At 40.4% G+C, this 19,646-nt stretch overlaps 1 protein-coding gene across 2 annotated transcripts in view; it reads left to right on the top strand.

Moving 5' to 3' along the window:
* Positions 1–19,646, top strand: part of hk2 (hexokinase 2) — a 52,243-nt gene that overhangs the window by 4,606 nt on the left and 27,991 nt on the right. For both annotated transcript variants that reach the window (XM_086031791.1, XM_086031790.1), the window contains exons 4-7: positions 7,225–7,344; positions 10,387–10,482; positions 15,023–15,122; positions 18,816–18,999. In XM_086031791.1, coding sequence (XP_085887917.1) covers positions 7,225–7,344; positions 10,387–10,482; positions 15,023–15,122; positions 18,816–18,999 — 500 coding nt within the window. The remainder of the gene's footprint in view (positions 1–7,224; positions 7,345–10,386; positions 10,483–15,022; positions 15,123–18,815; positions 19,000–19,646) is intronic.

Here is a 19,646-nt window from a genome sequence, read left to right as displayed (position 1 = left end):
AACAAGACAATGGCCCAAAAGACACTGCCAACTCGGGTTGCACGGTATACCGGTACCAGTATAGTACCACAATACTAGAGTTTTTAAAACAGTACTATACCCGCATTTAAAAAGAAACGGTACTTTTATTTCATTTTATTGAATGTCATTGATTTGGTAAATTGGAACATTTTTCTTTAAATTAAGCGCAGCGAGGTCAGCGAGTGTGACTTAGTTGCCCACGCGCCTCCGCCTCCGTGCTACATGCTCACAGGCAGAGAGAGAAAGTGAAGTCGCGCAGACAAAGAAAGTGGAAAACAACGAGGAACAGAGATAACAGCTACAGAAAAGCCCGTTGTTGTTATTGTTGTTGTTGTTATCCTTTCGGCTTATCCCCTCAGGGGTCGCCACAATGAATTCAAGTACACGCTCGATTCGCATCATTGATTTGGCAAAGCATTTTACCCCGGATGCCCTTCATGACGCAACCCTATAAGCAGGGCACACACACAGACACCATCACTGAGCGGGAATCAATCCCACGCTGCCCGCACACAACTCAGGCGCGTGTACCACTACTCTATCAGTGACTCATAGCTACAGAAAAGCCCGTACTCGTTGATAAAATGATGACCCGAAGTACGGTGTGAAAGTACTTCTTGTTCAAACTGAATGGCAATAGCTAGCCACTGAACACAGAAGCACCGCAGTGCAACCGGACCTATACAAAGTCTGCCTCGCAAAGGGAGGCAACAGGTCAAATTTGTCCAAACATTTGAAGGACAACCATGCGAATTTGTTCCACGACGTTTGTCAAGAAAGACACGTGATAATGTTTTTCACCAGTTCACTACACTATACAGTGATCCCTCATTTATTGCGGTTAATGGGGACCAGAACTCGGCGCGATAGGTGAAAGACCGCGAAGTAGAGTCGGACTTATTATTATTATTATTATTATTATTTTATATCATATTTAGGGCGGCACGGTGGTCGACTGGTTAGCACGTCCGCCTCACAGTTCAGAGGTCGTGGGTTCGATCCCGGCTCCGGCCTCCCTGTGTGGAGTTTGCATGTTCTCCCCGTGCCTGCGTGGGTTTTCTCCGGGTACTCCGGTTTCCTCCCACATTCCAAAAACATGCATGGTAAGTTGATTGGATACTCTAAATTGCCCCTAGGTGTGATTGTGAGTGCGGATGTTTGTCTCTGTGTGCCCTGCGATTGGTTGGCAACCAATTCAGGGTGTCCCCCGCCTACTGCCCAAAGACAGCTGGGATAGGCTCCAGCACGCCCCGCGACCCTTGTGAGGATAAGCGGTACAGATAATGGATGGATGGATATATCATATTTATTTTAAAATTTATATTGGGGGGATTTACGCCTCTGTTACGCTGTTGCGAACCCCAGACATGGTTCCCAGACATATAAATACTTGTTATACCATAAATGTAACTTTAAAAATGAAAAATGAATTCATAAATTCCAAGCTGCAGGTTGTGAGAGGAATTGTGCTTCAACCGCGGCAGCGGGCGATTACGACGGAACGTTCGCTAATAACTACGTTAAAGTTTTAATTTTTATCATAAAATTGACTTACCTTAACTAGAATGCTGTAGTGCATTTTATCCACAAGGTACAATCCTGCACTTTTAAACGCTCGTCGTCGTCGTGCAACGCGAAAGTAAAAGTTCTTCTTCGTTGCCTCCCTAAGAGAGGAAGAAGTCACTTTTTGCTATCCACCACCTGGAGCAGCATCCTGGAGGGGTGAACTGACAGCAGGGGGCGTGATTTGCCTGTCAATTTTGACAGATAAGTCACGCCCTCATGGAAGATCAGCTGATAAAGACACGTCACAAGTTACCACACCAGTGACACTCTGATGAAGGCGGAAGTACACGCCGACTAAAATCACCATTGTCTGTTATATATGAACCAACCAAAATATAGATAACAAGGAAGAAACAATGAATACAACTGTTTACTATCCTCTTATGCGGCTTGACTAAATGATCATCACATTTGAATAACGTTAGGATTTTCCGAACATAACGTTGTTTGTTTCGTCGTCATTGTCACGGTGAGCACATTCGTGCTTGCAGGGTGGCCGAGCGCGCCCTGCTCACTACATTTAAAGATAGCTGCCGAATGGCACATTTGAATCACGTTATGAATTTTCGAACAGAACATTGTTCAAAAGTGCTGTTTGTTAGCGTGGACGAAACTAGCGAGAGGCTGCAATGATAAGATAAGATAAGATAAGAATGCCTTTATTGATCCCACAGTGGGGAAATTTTCATTGTTACAGTAGCAAAGATATAGGTCACACAGGGGCGGCGGCATAATGTGGCCATTAATGTATAACATTGACGGCAAACATTTAGAATCAAACCTATGTAGATATACGCAGTAACATGTGTATATACACATGTGTATACACACCAACCTACATCTACATAAAAAATATGAGGAACACTCATTTCGGCCTGTACATAGTACAGAGGAAAAAATACTCTAAGTGACAGTGCTGCAGTGCTGTAGTGAAATGTAAGGAACAGCATTGGATAAAAATAAAACTAGACTAACAGTAGTGGGGAATGTTGAGTATTGCACGGTATTACAGTAGTGGGGAATATTGGGTATTGCACGATACGAGCTCAGGTGCAGGACTGCACAATTGCACTAATGACCGCCAGTTTGTAGAGACTACACAATGTTCTTGTTAAAGAGTCTGACAGCAGCAGGCAAGAAGGAACGGCGGAATCTCTCCTTTGCACAGCGAGGGTGTAACAGTCTGTCACTGAAGGTGCTGTGGAGTGCTGTTAGGGTGCCCTGGAGGGGGTGGTCCGGGTTGCCCAGCATTGATGACAGCTTGGCCAACATCCTCCTGTCCCCCACCGAGTCCACAGAGTCCAGGGAGCAGCCCAGGACAGAGCCGGCCCTCTTGACCAGTTTGTCCAGCCGCTTCTTGTCCCGGGCCGAGACGCCGCCTGCCCAGGTGACCACTCCCTGGAAGGTGACCGATGCAACCACCGAGTCATAAAAGTTCCTGAGGAGTGTCCCCTGAACCCCAAAAGACCTCAGTCTCCTGAGTAGGAAGAGTCTGCTCTGACTCTTCCTATAGAGGGCGTCTGTGTTGTCGCACCAGTCCAGTTTATTGTTCAGATGAACACCCAGGTACTTGTAAATTGAGACTCTCTCAACATCTGTTCCCCGGATATTCACTGGTGCAGGTGAAGAGTGCTGGCGCCTACCGAAATCCACCACCATTTCTTTGGATTTCCCCGCATTGATCAGGAGGCGGTTCTGCTGGCACCAGTCCACAAAACCCTGAGTAAGTTCTCTGTACTCCCGATCATCTCCGCCTGTGATGAGGCCGACAATCGCAGAGTCGTCAGAGAACTTCTGCAGGTGACAGGTAGGGGTGTTGTAGTTGAAGTCCGAGGTGTAGAGGGTGAACAGGAAGGGAGCCAAGACAGTTCCCTGTGGGGCCCCCGTGCTGCAGAGGAGCACGTCAGACACACAGTCCTGTGTCCTCACATACTGTGGCCGGCCGGTTTGTGAGGTAGTCCTGGATCCATGTGGTGAGGTGGTGCGCCACCCCCGCCCGCTCCAGCTTGTCTCCCAGTAGGGTGGGCTGGATGGTGTTGAAAGCACTGGAGAAATCAAAGAACATGATCCTCACAGTGCAATTTATAAACATTATATAAATTAAATATTATATTGAAACACCTTTTTGTAAAACATTTTATTAGCCCACAATATCTAATCCTACCCTAGATGATATAATGAGCCTCAGTTTATTTTTCTAATTATGTCCATTAAATGTTTCATGAATTTTTCAAAACACAAACCCTTTGAATAATTAGAACAAGTAATGATATTCAAATTAAATGAATCATCAATTAATGATCATGTTCTGTAATGGCCTTCTATCCATTCAAAAAATAAGCCATCAGGGCGGGGTTGTTGACACACTGATCACAGTGGAACAAATGGCAATCCAGAATGTTAATTAACGTTAACAAAAACTCGCATTTACTTTTCACACGCCATTAACTCAAAACATTCCCCATCGTCCTCCGAACCAACAATAAAGATATAAAGCTGAAACTTCGAGTCTGTCGTCACGGTTTACTGTGGTTCGGCAGAGGTGGGTAGTAACAAGTTACATTTACTCCGTTACATTTACTTGAGTAAGTTTGCGGAAATTTTGTATTTCTAGGAGTAGTTTTAAATCACTATACTTTTTACTGTTACGTGAGTAGATTTGTGAAGAAGAAACTGTACTCTCACTCCGCTACATTAGGCTACATTGAACCCGTTACTTAAATCCCCTCCGCGTACTCTTTTTCTCTCTCTCTCTGTCTATCTCTCTCTGTCTATTTGTCTGTCTCTGTCTCTGTCTGTCTCTCTCAGAGAAAGGCGCGTTTATTTTGTTAGAGACCTGCACCAGGCTCTACCACGTGACTGTGTTTCACCAATCAAACGTAGCCGTATGGCAGTCTCGTCACGTGATCATAAATCAAACGTAGCCGTATGGCAGTCTCGTCACGTGATCATATTCAACTACTGGTGATGTAGCCAGTCCTTGTTTGTTTGTTTTTTGTTTGCAATGGTTGTCTTTTTTGTTGGTGCATGTTTTTCATTTACCCCTTCCAACACTCACACCTATGTTAGACCGAGGAGGGGTCGTAACATAATTTTTTTTTTCTTCACACCAATTAACATTATTTTTCCCAATGTCTGTTTTAAAATAAAGGAAAATATTGACATTTGAGTGTTTAACCGGTTTGCAAAAAGTATTGAAATAAATATTGCTATCGGTATCAAAACTACTGTCAGCACATTAAAGGACTTCATCAGGGGCAAAAAAGTGGAAATTCTTTGACTGTCCAAGTCAGTCAACGGACCTTAACCCAATAGAGCACACATTTCACCTCCTGAAGAGGAGACTGAAGGGATAAACCTGCAGAAACAAACAAGAACTGAAAGAGGCTGCAGTAAAAGCCTGGAAAAGCATTTCAAATGAGGAAAGCAACAGTCTAGTCTAGTGAAGTCACTGGGTTGCAGGCTTGATGCACTTGTGGAAGCAAGGGTTATGTTACCAAATATTAAATGGTATTCACTTTAAGTTAATTTAATAATGTCTGTTCCAATATTTTTGCTCACCTGAAAAGTGGGTCGCTTCATCAAAAAGGTGTATGTCCTGAGTTCTTTACCACACATATTTCAAAGTCAAGTCCTGCGGGCCACATCCGGAACGCAAGAAGGTTTTGTACGGCCCCTGGAATGATATTGATTAATTATTAGAACAGGCCCGCCCACCGCAGCAAGCCGGTGTGAGTAGCGGATGTGATCAGGTGTCCAGATTGGATCCGCTCCTTCATGCCTGCCGATGATGACACGCTTTATAATATATTGTAGCGTCTTCCAAAAACACGCCGTCAGACGTAGTTTTTATTAGTCCAACCGGCTACTGTGTGCCGCAGCCGACGCCAATACAGTACAACAACCGTTCAGTCAAAAAAGTGCAACGACTCTCCTCTTCGTCCTCTGCTCCTCTCCCTCTCGCTTGCATCCCTTCCCATCCAGCGAGCCGCGCGATGCATTCTTTTACCTCGGAAACAACACAACAAGGCAAAACACAAATTCGACCATAACACAGATAACCCAATTCGGTATTCGGTACACTATTTCTTTGCATCCATGTTTGCCACCCCTGGCTGTTTTGTTTGCTAAAAAAAAAATTAAGGAAAATAACAAACATTACTGCTACTTTTGCGAGGATCGTCCTTCGGTAGTCTACGTACCGACTGAAGACGTCACGTCACTGTTTCGTAGCTTTCGGAATCGGATTGTGGTTAAAAATTATTCGGAGTAAAACACGTTTTATTAAGAAATACTTCACATTATGTACAGTTCATACAATCTTGCAGCTCGAGTCAACCACAAAATTGTTTCCAGTTTGGGAGGAGAAACGCAAACGTTCCGCTGATCTTGTTTCACAAGACGGCAGCGGCTTCTTCTCTGGTCATAAGCGGAAGTGATGTGCGAGCTGCTTCGCAAAAGTAGCAGTAATGTACTCTATTTTATTGTTTATTTAGTAACTGCGAACATACAAACACAACAGCCCGGGGGGTAACAAACATGGAGGCAAAGAAATATGTTACAGAAATATATCATAAGGCCGCCATTTTTCGAGCCGAACCGAATTGTAATTGGCAGTCCGTCAGTTAAGTCTGTCAGGTAGTCCGTCGGTCCGTTGGTCTGTCGGACGAAAATCCACTTCCGTCATTGCTTAGTCCATCATTTTAAAAAAGTGTCCCGTCAGTCGTCAGCAAAACGGGCATCCGTCAGTGACAGACTGATGAACCGGTCCGTCACTGACAGAATGTCCACCTCTGGAAATAAAAGCTGGAATTCTGAACTTTTGTGTGATATTTATCTGTTGACTGGAAATCCAAATGTCTTGAGTGTACAACAAAAACAAAGAAATTGACCTTGCTGTCCCAATACTTTTGGAGGGGACTGTACATTTTGGTGAACATTTTCCATATTTTTCGGACATTCAAGCGACATTAAGAATTTTACTGGAGAGTGTTTATCAACTTACTATTTCCTAAAAATGTCAACATTTTTCAAGTTTGTCATGAAATGCACACCGATTAGTTTTTTTTGTATCGTTGCCACATTTGACATTTGCAACAAAACAAACCACATGAAAATCATTTAAAAATTTAGCCAGTTATTTTTTTTTTCAATAAAATGCTAATGCCTAAATTTTTATAGAAATAAATTTAATTCCTGCCTGTCAGTTGATAGCTCCCTTCTGGTTCGTATTTCCTTCCAATTCGTGCAACTTGTGGCATATGAAAATATACAAATTAAATAAAAAGTCAAAGTTGCCTGTTATCTGTTTTTGTTTTCCATTTTTTCCATTCCATCGATAATTGAAAAACGAATCCTTATCATTTTTTCCCTATTGGTTTTCGGAACAAATATTGAGAAAACAAGTCCTTGTTCTTCTTCTTGTGCTTCTTCTTGTGCTTCTTCTTATTATTAGTATTTATTTATTTATTTATTTTAGTTTCTGTTTTATTTTTGAAAAATGAATGAACAAATGATGCACGGATTCCTTTGCGGTAATGTGAAGTGTGACTTCGAGAATTGGGAGTACTGTAGGTTGAACTTCACATGAATGAATATACACCACTGTACACTGACTGTCATTTTACTTTGTTTCAGTTATTTGACCATATAGCTGAATGCCTGGCAAATTTCCTGGAGAAGTTAGGAATAAAGGACAAAAGGCTTCCTCTGGGCTTTACCTTCTCTTTTCCTTGTCAACAGAGCAATTTGGATGAGGTGAGAAATATTTCAGTGGTAAATTTACATACCAAAAAATGGGCTTTAGTCCAACTGTCATTGTGTTATAGACCAATATAACACCACAGATGCAATTTGGGCCATGACGCTGATCTTCCATTTGCAATTTGTTTTTGTTGTTGTGTGCACCAATAATTTTTATGTTATTTGTGGGGCTGTTGCTAACAAATCTTTTTAGAATCGATTATTCCATCGACTGTGATTGGCTGGCGACCAGTTTAGCGTGTAACCCGCCTCTCGCACAAACACAGCTGGGATAGGCTCCCGGATGGATGGATGGATGGATGGATGGATTGACTATTCCATCTATTACTCAGGTTAACCATCCCCATCCCCAAAATTTGGGAAACATGTCAGAAAATGATTAGCACGCCTCTGAAAATATTACTAAAGTTGATGTATTGGTGTTGCATTTGCTTGCCGGCTCAAGTGTCTCTCGCAGCTGTAATAATGGCTGCGACGATGAATATGAAGAGGATTTGATGATCCAGCCACGACTGTCATTCTTGCCTGCGCTTTATTTATTTTTTGAATACATTTGCCACAGTAGTCACGTCTCTTTACACTCACACTCAATCACTGCCAGAGAGACCACTATTTCCGCAGAGAGCGCGCTATGCTAAGCTAGACACATGGACAAAATTGTTGGCATTCCTCTGTTTCTGAAAGAAAATCCACACCCACAGTACTCAAAGAAATGACTTGAATCTGACAACTGTAATAATAAATAATGTTTTAATGAAAATTACTTTATAATTTTGGTTCAAAGAATTCTTTTTTAAAACGCTTGAAACAGGCCTGGGACAGTCTTGAGATTTCATTTTTCCAAGACATCTTGTGTCAGATGTAGCAATGCGCCCCATAACATAACAGAGACTCCTACATGTTTCACAGTAGGTACAGTGTTCTTTTCTCGGTCGGCTTCCTTTTTTTCATCTGTGAACATAGAGCTGACATGCCTTGCCAAAAGTTCCAGTTTTGTCTCGTCTATCCAGAAGACATTCGCCCAGATGCTTTGTAGCTTGCCAACATGAAGTTTGGTACATTCACGCTCCCTTTTTATCATCACTTATATACTGCTTTACCTTCCCCTTTTAAATTCTTTGGAGGTATTTCTGGGTACTTTTGTTACCATTCGTATTGTCCGTCTCTATAATTTGTCATCAATTTTCCTCCTGCGGCCACATCCAGTGTGGTTAGCTATCGTCAGGAAGTTCTTGAATTTCCGAAAAATATGTGTAAGTGTAGTCGCAGGAACATCAAGCTGCTTGCAGATGGTCTTGTAGCTTTTATATTCAACATGCTTGTCCATAGTTCAACCAACTGCTTACAAGTTTGAAGCCACTTGTGATTGTAATTAGAGGACGCACCTTAGTTGAACATGTCAGCATGGTCAAATTGTTAGAAAATAATTATAATTATAATAATAATTATCTTTTCAAGAGTTACCATTATTTTTGTCCAAGACTGTTTCAGGTTTTTTTTTTTTTTTTTTTTTTTCATAATTCTGTTGAACCACAATTCAAAAGCAATGCCTAATTTTCACTGGTTAATTTTCTTTCCTTTTTTTAAATTTTCATTTATTAGATTAAAGTTATTTCTGTGACCACTGTGGGTTTTTCTGTTATTAAAAGTTGGGTACTAGCATTTTTATCCATGTTTGTATTAGGCATGGGCCGATTACTGGATACCGTGGGACGTGGGTTTACAAAGTCAAGGTTTCAATAACTGCTAATATCAGCCTTCACCTGGGAACGTTTAAGCAGGGCAGAATAAGGTTGGCCACTTGCAGAGTTGAGTAAACGAGCTGTCTCTTTGAAATCAATTTCCTCCGATTAACATTTTTTCCCCACTTCCTAGCGAGCAGAGAGGGGAGGGGTGAGCAGTTAAGCACAGAGGAGAGAGAGCGCAAGACAAAAGAGACACTGCAAGCATGGATGCCTTTTTGCTCTGATTAATGTGCATTGTCCTAAAAAAAAAAGTTAGCCAAAAGGACATGATTAGCCCACGGGTCTGTTTTAAAAATAGCTCACCAGTGATGGGACACTGGGACTTATTAAGAATAATTAAAACAGAAAAACAATGTTAACACTTACTTCATTATTTGAACTTACATATTTTTTATCTACCAAGTACTCTATATTTAGTTTAAAAATAAAGTCTATTTTGTTCAGTGGGGAAAAAAATGCTGTTTTTATTTACCCAAATATATATTTTTTGAAAAGTCATTTTAATTCTGTGATATTTTTGTTCACGGTTATCATACCATCAGAATCTAATATCGGCCCATGCCTAGTGTGTATGTTAGCTGGAGAAGCTTCAATTTGCACCAAATGAGTTGAACTGGACACGGCTATTTAGTGGAAGATGCAAGGCTCCAGTAAAGTAGTAATGGGAAGTACTGTGACAACACTTTAGGTTGTTCAGTGGTACTTTACTTTTTAGCAGTACCATACCGTGAGCTGCACTTTGTGAAAGGCATGAGGTGTGGCACTCATACACAGCATTATTTGCAAAATGAATACATGACAGACTGTAGTCTTCAAACAACAGAGTACATTCTAACTAGCGATGGTAGGATACATACATCATTTAAAAAAAAACTAAAAAAAAAGGTAACTTTACTAGTAAAGTACGTGCCGGCCGGCTCATAGTTGCATACACATCGTGCACGATGTATCCTCTCCAAGATATCACAGCTCCAATTTGAAGTAAGAATAAAACTTTATTCTTGCCTATGCAATTTTTTAGTTTGAAGTGACCCCAAACCTTAAAATATGGAAATATGCAAATATAGTTTTGAAATGATGAAGTATAAGCATGTATTTTGAGACTGAAATTTTCATGTCGACCAACTCATTTGGTTGACTTTGCTTTGTTAGCTGATTTTTGTTTGTTTGTTTTATTCTCAGACCTAGTTGTGATACGTGTGATTGTTGTTAGTTATTAAGTATTAAAGTACTTTGGTGTACATGTGTAAATGTATGTGTTTTTATACCCACTCATTTCACCCTTATTCAGAGTATATTGATTTCTTGGACCAAAGCCTTCAGGGCCAGCGGAGTAGAAGGAGAAGATGTTGTCAAACTCCTGCAGAAATCTGTGAATAAACGAGGGGTAAGTGTGCAGCAGATCCTGCAAATGAGATGATCATGAACAAATGATGACAATAACTTTATTTTGTTTTTATTGTGTTCCGAAAGGGCCAGTTTATTTTGGAACATTTACAAATATTAAATAGATTTATTAAAGTTGAGTAAATTTACGGTTAGGGCAGGGCTCGGCAACCTTTTACACTCAAAGAGCCATTTCGACCTGGTTTCCACGGAAAAGAAAGCACTAAGAGACGCAAACAGTGTTTGACATGTAAAATGAAGATTGTTGCTTATGAAATCCATGCAGTCCATCTATGTTCCAGAAAATTACATTTTATTTATTAAATGAACACATTTTGAACTCTTACAAAAAAAAACGCAGTGGAAGTTCTCTTTCAAATTAATTAAAAAGCTGAACTTAAAGTATCCATCCAGGAAAAAAAATGCCTGAATTTAAAAATACAGTGGGAAAAAAAAGAGCACTATTTTATTGAACAATGAAAATAACTATTTGCAAAATAACTACCTGAATATTTATTCGACCTGGTACAGGGACTTCTGCTCCTGAACCTTTGCGCACATGTAGCATCTGCGAATCAGGTCTGGCAAGTCATTTTCATCTTTACGCAGGACTGTAAGCTGCCGTCTTTTTAAGAAAAATACATTTTTGTGTGTGTGTGTGTGTGGGGGTGTGCGCGTGTGCGTGTGTGCGTGTGTGTAAGCGTTCATATTAGATTATAAATGAATGCCATGAAGGGATGCAATTTATTCTGTGCTATGAGTTTTGGTTCCTATCGACCAGCCCTAATTTATGGCACTTAATTTTTTTTTTTCTTTAAACACGCTTGTACAATCATATAAATTGATATATATTGACAGAGAGCAACAACAATGGATAGCACAAATATATTGAATAGTGTAACAGCGGACTGACTTGTTTGCGCCCTAATTTACGGCACTTAATTTTTTTTATACACGCTTGTGCTATCATACAAATTGATATAATATTGTTAAGACCCCTCCTCCTTGCCATCTTGGAATGGGTAAATGGAAAAACATGCACTAACACTGACAGCGGTTACAAAATCAAAATACAAGGGACTGTCTGCGTCACCCACAGTCAGCCCCAGCCAGGGACTGACTGGGGAGTGCACACACACACACACACATGCATGCACACCTACACACACAAATAAAACGGCCACGACCCAACGTGGGCCGTAACAAATATATTGACAGAGAGCAACAACAATGGATAGCACAAATATATTGAACTGATGTTCAAACGGACTGATGGGTTTGCAGTAAAAAGTGTAATGAATGAATGACCAAGGGAGAGACCCTTAGGCCTTGTCAGGGAAAAAAAGTAGCCACAATGGAATTCCTCCACCCCGGTTCTTGTAATGTTTACAGGTGCTATTGTGTCCAAATGAAAATCTGATATATTAAATTTGTCTTTGAGTATTTAACATAGCAAATAGGAAATACAAACTCTATGGTCGAGTAGAAACAGCCGCACTGGGTCGTACCTGCGTCTCCCGTGGGATCAGGAAGTCAGGAAACCCCCCCTCATGAGATAATGGGTTAGAAATCAGTGCCAGCTCCTCCTTTCCAGGAAGAGCTGCCTATTCTAAAACGTACATGTCGTTATGTAATTGCATTATCATTCAGTGTCATCAGTTTTATCAGAACAGCGAACATGTGTGTGTCCTAGTTTGCAGTGAAAGATGCAGCATAGGAATATAACCCCCCCTGTTGAGGTGGCTGTAAGGTCACCTCCCAAAACATGATGTGATGGGCCTTTACAGTAATGTGTAGTAAATGATCGCCGGGCCCTCCCCCTTGGAGGTTTGACTTAGGTCGACGAGTCCCGGGGATAGAAGCGTGTGCACAACATGGAAAACAGTAAACATTTGTTTTTTTACTGGAATATTGGGTTTGGATCTAGAACCTCTAGACACCCAAAGGGCCCCAGCAAAGCTTGCTGACACAGGCAAAGCCTCTTTATGGAACCTTCCTGCACATAGCAAATGAGCACATATATTAACAACATCATTTCCTGCAACAGCGGTAACGTGTATTAACATTAGTAACACTTGGGCATGTGAAACGTAGACCCTAAACTAGAGCTCGTCGTTGACTTCTGGCCAAAAGATGATGTCAGGGTAGGGCTCTGGGTTGTAGTTGTCTGGGACCAAACAAGGTGAGCCCTCCATCTCCAGGATCTCCTCAGAAAGTTCCATTGTCTCCAGATCATTTAGGAGGGCCACACGTTGTGCCATCTGATAAGGCGGAGGTTTGTCAAGTTTCCTAACCACAAAAGGGTGATGCACTGCACCAACAGAGCACTAATGCAGGGAATGCAACAACAAACACAAAGAGAAAAAACACCTACTACACCTACAAGCTAACTAAAAGAATACTAATGAGTCCAGACCACTTGACAAAACAATTTCTTCAATAAATTGGTGAAGGGGTTACTGACCCCTGAGTGGTCCTTTGATTCATTGTAAAGGGCTTGAAGCCCCTCCAGAATTTGGATAGACTTCCGTCAGGGGCGATGTTATTGGGAATAAAAGTGCAGTATGTGTCGCCAAACATAACACATACCCCCCTCTGCAACCAGGGATGTGGCTGAAAGTTGTTCATGTATGGCTTCAAAACCATCCCTGGTGTTCACAATAAGGACTTACTCTTGTTTTCCCACGGACTGTCCCGTAAGGGCGTGGGTGTGACGTCTTTACAAGTGTCTAGGCTTTCCGGTTTCGGCTGGGCTGGGGCGGCAACTCCCTCCCAATCGGATCAAGCATGACGTGGTTTGTCCGGGGTAAACAATTGACTGCATAACCAATCATGTATGATAGCTTTTGTGGTTATCCCAAAGTGATGAGCAGCTAATTGCTATTACCATACTCACCTATATTTAAAATACTCAGCCTGTGATATGCAAACAAGGTAAAAGCTTTTGCACTCAAATTCCGTGTCGTTTTAACAATTGGCTCTACGTAAGTCTACCTTTCGTGCAATGTTAATTGCGGGTCTGAATCTTAGTAAATGCTCTCAGATCAGGTCTATAAAGGGTTTAAGTCACTATCTGTCCAAATTCTTGGGACTCTTTTTTACGATGTGTACAACTTGTCCTGTCTTGTCCACAAGCATCCACAGTGTAATTCCTACACTTCGATTCTTGTAATGTTTACAGGTGATGTTGCGTCCACATGACATAAATTTGTCTTTGAGTATTTAAAGAGGAAATCAACCCAAACACATTTTTTTTTCAAGAATATGTTCCCAGCAGGCCCACTAGTTGAAACACGGCATTCTGATAAATATTGCGTTTGTGGAAGATGAGTTAAGCAGCAAAATCCACCCCTTTTTAGCCTTTTCAGGGAGTGGCCATTTTGTCACTTCTGTCAACTGAAAATGATATCACAACTGCTCAGGTAACGACCAATCATGGCTCAGCTTCAGAAAACAGGTGAGCCCGTTTTCCATGGGATCACAAAGTCAGGCAACCACCCCTAATAAGATAATGGGTTAGAAATCAGTGCCAGCCCCTCCTTTCCAGGAAGAGTTGCCTATTCTTAAAAATGTACGTGTCGTTATGTGATTGCATTATCATTCAGTGTTATCAGTATCAGAATAGCTATGTGTGTGTCCAGTGAAAGCTGAAGCATAGGAATATATCTATACTTTCAAAACTAACAAGCTTATCTCCAAACATTCATCAGTAATCATGCCTAAAAATGTACAGCCATCGTTTTTGTAGCCCTAAATAGCAGTAGAACAGAGGATGACATTGAATAATTTTCACCAAAAACTAATCTGTGCTGAAATCCATTGTTTCCTGTTTTCGTTCTTCTTTCAAATTTACATTGTCTCAAATGCCATTGAGAGCTTGAAAATGGAATTGTACTTGATTTAAACGAGATATATCGAATTAGTGATATTAAAGAGGCACTGGGCAAGAATTCGACCGTAATAAAAAAAACTTTACAACTCTTTCGAATGTTGAATGTTTTGATGAAACATTGATGTACAAGCAGTTGAATGGCACTTATGTCATGCCCGGGGGGGTCTGTATGTTTTTTACTGGCACTAAGCAACTTTGAGGAGGATGGGAGCAACCCTGGCACACAATAAAAAATAAAAATGTCCTGAATTGCTTTACGGCATACTCACTTTCTCCTTTCACTATAAGGATGGAAGTCGTTTCGAACGTCTATGTGTTATTACTGGTGTCATGGCAGAGGCCCCAAAACAAACAAAAAAGCTCAGGAAATGTGGTTGACTTTTTTCGAAACGCTACCGCTTTTGTGCACATGGCGCCGCCATAATCAACAAAAACTGACATATGACACAGTGTTGCTTTAACTGTATTAAAAAAAATAATAATGACACCGCAAATGTGGAATTTAAAACAAACACCCTGATGTGTGGAAAGCATTAAACCCTTAGGTAGTGGTTAAAAAAATAACTATTTGCCAATTGTCATACATTGCTGTGGGTAAACAGTGATTTTCCCCACTGTGTGATCAATAATTGTCTTCTTCTTATTGTAGGACATCAGTGTTGACATTATGGCAGTCATTAACGACACAGTGGGAGCTATGATGACCTGTGGCTATGATGATCACAACTGTGAAATTGGTCTCATCGTAGGTGAGTTTTCATAATCTAATCTAATAATAATAAACTGAAAATTTAAAGGATGGCTGCTATGGGTGGGAATCACAACTATATCATCCCCTCACTTCAAGATTCAATTAAATATGCCATTTGTCCATGCATTTTGACACATCTTCAATCGATGGAAGTGGAAGTCAACCGAAACATATTTTTCAAGAATATGTTCCCAGCAGGCCCACTAGTTGAAACACGGCATTCTGATTAATTTTTGCGTTTTTGGAATATAAGTTAAGCAGCAAAATGCACTCGTTTTTAGTCATCTCTGGGAGCGGCCATTTTGTCTTCTGTCTACTGAAAATGACATCACAACTGCTCACAACAACCAATCACGGCTGACCTGTTTTCTGAATCTAAGCCGTGATTGGTCGTTGTGAACAGTTGTGATGTCATTTTCAATCGACAGAAGTCAAAATGGCCGCCCCCAGAGATGGCTAAAAACTAGTGGATTAAGACTTATTCCACAAACGCAATATTTATCAGAATGCCCTGTTTCAACTGGTGGGTTTGCATTGAACATATTCTTGAGAAAAAAAAAAAAATGTTTGCGTAGACTTCCACTTTAAGTAACGTGAACTAATTTTTCACACAAGAACATTAAACGTAGTATGCAAATTAGTAACCGTAGCAAAGGATAGACTTTGTAGGGTTTTCTACGATGATGAAATATAATAATTAAAAAAAAAAACTTTTTAGGCACCCAAGCTTCTAATTGGGGGATACAAGTCGAGTCTGCTGGTGCATCTCCCATCCTGATGGGTGGTCTTGAATTCTCCTGCAAAATGTCTTCATAGACTTCAGAATTCATTTTTCCATTCATGATACCAATGCGACCAGGCCTTGTGGGAGCAAATAAATCCCACAATATTTTTCCCCTCAACCTTACTACTGAAAATAAAAGCATGAACGCTATGTTTATCAAGTGGTAATAGGCATATTCAGTAATGGCTTTTGAAGTGGAGTCATTACCACACCAAGATTTCTGGCCTGATTTGTCGCTTTCAAGGACATGTAGCTTTCAATGACAATGTGAGTGCTGAAGCAGTGTATTGGCGGATTGCACATGCAATACAATACAATTTTAGTTGTATAGCGCATTTCACAACATGCAAGACAAGCTGGGCGTGTTGCTGTCAGTCGATAGTGAAATGGGCTTAGTTTGATTGAGAGAGAGATTTTGATTGTGGAGTGCTGAGCGTAGTTTTTTTCTTTCTTTTTTGTTAAATTTTCTTTATATTAAACATTTTCATGGTTCAGATGTCCAACAATTTGTTTTGCACGATAATCATCAATACCACTGCACATTCCAGTCATGTCCGCACAATTGTAACTCACAGCACCTTAATTTTACAGCAATTAATATTTTTGCCTTCCACCATCTTACTCAAATAACATTTTATAGTAATTCAAAACTCACTGCAACAAGGACCCTTGGGTGGACCTTTACACTATCAAACATTGACAAAAGAACTCAAAAGAGTGAAACCAAATTGTGATGAGTACAAAAATTCACAAAATGCGTTCTCGTGCCTCAAGTTAACATTAAACAAATGATGGTCTTGTGAAATATACTTGATCCATTTTTCCCATTTTCTCAAAAACACAGATTGTTGTAATCATATTGCGAAGGTAATACTTTCCATTTTGAAAATGTAATAATGTCAATCGATTCATCTGTCGTAGGACTTTCTGATTTTAACCACCTTGTGATGGCCTTCCTACCTGCAGCACTAAGAATCTGAAAAAGATATTTATCCTCGGAGGAAAAGTTCCCCGGTTGCAAGGCCCCTAAATATAAAGAAACAAAGTTAAACGCAAACCCTGACCCAAAATTGAGATAAGGTAAAGACTCCGATCTCCTTATATCATTTTTAATTCTGTTGGACAGAGCAACAAAGTTGAGTAAGAATAATTTTGATAAATCTCTAGATATATTTACTCCCAAATAGCTCATGAAATCATCTTTCCATTTCAACTTATACCTCGATCTAATGTTTCCTGAGGGGCTCTAATTGAAAGTAAGAATTTGTGTTTTAGAAACATTGAATATGTACCCAGAAAAAGTACCATATTGGTCCACAATTGAAAATAACTGTTCCAAAGCTCGTTCTGAGCGGGAAAATTGTAACGATATATCATCGGCAAACAGGGAAATCTTTTGTTCTCCTCTCCCCAAATGTATTCCTTTGATTTCTTTATTCTGAATAAGAATAAGAATAAGAATAATAAGAATAAGAATGCCTTTATTGATCCCACAGTGGGGAAATTTTCATTGTTACAGTAGCAAAGATATAGGTCACACAGGGGCGGCGGCATAATGTGGCCATTAATGTATAACATTGACGGCAAACATTTAGAATCAAACCTATGTAGATATACGCAGTAACATGTGTATATACACACGTGTATACACACCAACCTACATCTACATAAAAAATATGAGGAACACTCATTTCGGCCTGTACATAGTACAGAGGAAAAAATACTCTAAGTGACAGTGCTGCAGTGCTGTAGTGAAATGTAAGGAACAGCATTGGATAAAAATAAAACTAGACTAACAGTAGTGGGGAATGTTGAGTATTGCACGGTATTACAGTAGTGGGGAATATTGGGTATTGCACGATACAAGCTCAGGTGCAGGACTGCACAATTGCACTAATGACCGCCAGTTTGTAGAGACTACACAATGTTCTTGTTAAAGAGTCTGACAGCAGCAGGCAAGAAGGAACGGCGGAATCTCTCCTTTGCACAGCGAGGGTGTAACAGAATAATCCACTGGCTCAAAACGGGGGGGATTTTTCATATTCCACAAACGCAATATTAATCAGAATGACTTGTTTCAACTAGTGGGCCTGCATAGAACATATTCTTAAAAAAAAAAAATGCTTTCGTTGACTCCCCTTTTAATGTTTCACTTTATTACATTTTTCAATTTAGATGTTCCCATGTGGCAGTGATTTCTATGTTTTTAGCCGATACTCTGATTCTTCTTCAACCTCGTTGAGCACACTCCTTAAACAGTCTTTACAATTTCATACATGTACTGTATGTACCAATGGATGAAATAGTAAAAAAAAATGACATGAGCAGTGTGCATGTCACTGTGGTCATTCACTTGAATGGGTCCATTCAAGTGAATGAGAGTGAATCCCATTGTTCAATATATTCCCACTTTCGTCTTTATTGTAGACCACGTGCTCGTTCTTTAGCAACCTTTGTCTTCCTTGATTGTGCATTGTGCGGCCGCTCCAAAAGAGGAACGTATGGATATAGTAAATATGGGGCTCGCTGTCATTCACTTGAATGGACCCGGCAATGGGCACGCCGCTCGTAAAAATGTGCATTGGCGATCTGTGCCGCATATCTTACGGAAACACAGATGATGACAGCGATGTCACGGCTCTCCTCAGCCTGCGTTCTCAAACAAGGTTGGAAGAGGTTCTGAGGAACGGTTCCATTCTAACCGCCCAACCTCGAAAAAGTAAAATGGTAAAGTGACCACACCAGGCTGTTCGGTAGAATGGGAATAATTCATTATTTGTCACTATTACACTTTTTCTGGTGCTATTATCATTGAATTTTTCAGAAAGATTTGATCAATATGGGTGTTTTTTCATTACTGATTACTAGTGTACTAGTGTCCTTTATACTCACATTTAATTCTTACAGGAACAGGGACGAATGCCTGTTACATGGAACAAATGAGGAACCTTGAGTTGCTGGATGTTGATGAGGGGCAGATGTGCGTCAATACAGAGTGGGGCGCTTTTGGAGATGACGGTGCCTTGGAGGACTTGCGCACACATTTTGACAGAGAAATAGATGCTGGCTCTCTGAACCCTGGCAAACAGCTGTGAGTAAAACATCTTAAGGGTTCATAACCCTGAGGAATCTAAGGGCTTTTAATATCTGTAAAGACATTTCAAAACAATGGTTTACCGCTCACTCATTCAATCCATTCTTACATTCAAAATTTCATCCTGGTACAACCTGCTCAGCATTAAACACAAACACTGATTTTCCCGAATAATAAATCAGGCCAGCAAAATATGTGGTTCACTACAAACCCCCCTGGCTGAAACCTACAACCGTTCGGTGATCAGGAAGGCTACTCTGATCACAGAAGACCCCTCTCATCCCACCATTCATTTCAACTACTGCCATCAGGCAGAAGGTATAAAATTCCACTGGGCCGAAAAAATATTTGCAAGAACTCATTCATTCCATCTGCCGCAACCATTCTGAACAATTTGAAATAGATCATTGATTACATGTTTTATTTATTTTATTTAGGTATTTATTTATTTTTCTTTTATTTTATATTATTTTTTGTGTGTGTGTGTCTTGTTGGGAATGTGTGAATGTGTTTGTGAGCTCTGTCGAAGAAGAATTTCTGTCACCATTAGGACAGACAATAAAGTATTCTATTCTATTCTATAAATAAGTCTGCAACTTAAGACGTGATAAAAATCATTGCTTTTTGCTTTTTTTTCCCCGCTC

This window comes from Filicampus tigris, chromosome 5, assembly GCF_054856515.1.
Source record: "Filicampus tigris isolate MCC_2025a chromosome 5, RoL_Ftig_1.0, whole genome shotgun sequence".
Lineage (NCBI taxonomy): Eukaryota > Metazoa > Chordata > Actinopteri > Syngnathiformes > Syngnathidae > Filicampus > Filicampus tigris.
Note: the sequence above shows the minus strand (reverse complement) of the source record. Positions and strands in the feature narration are given on the sequence as shown.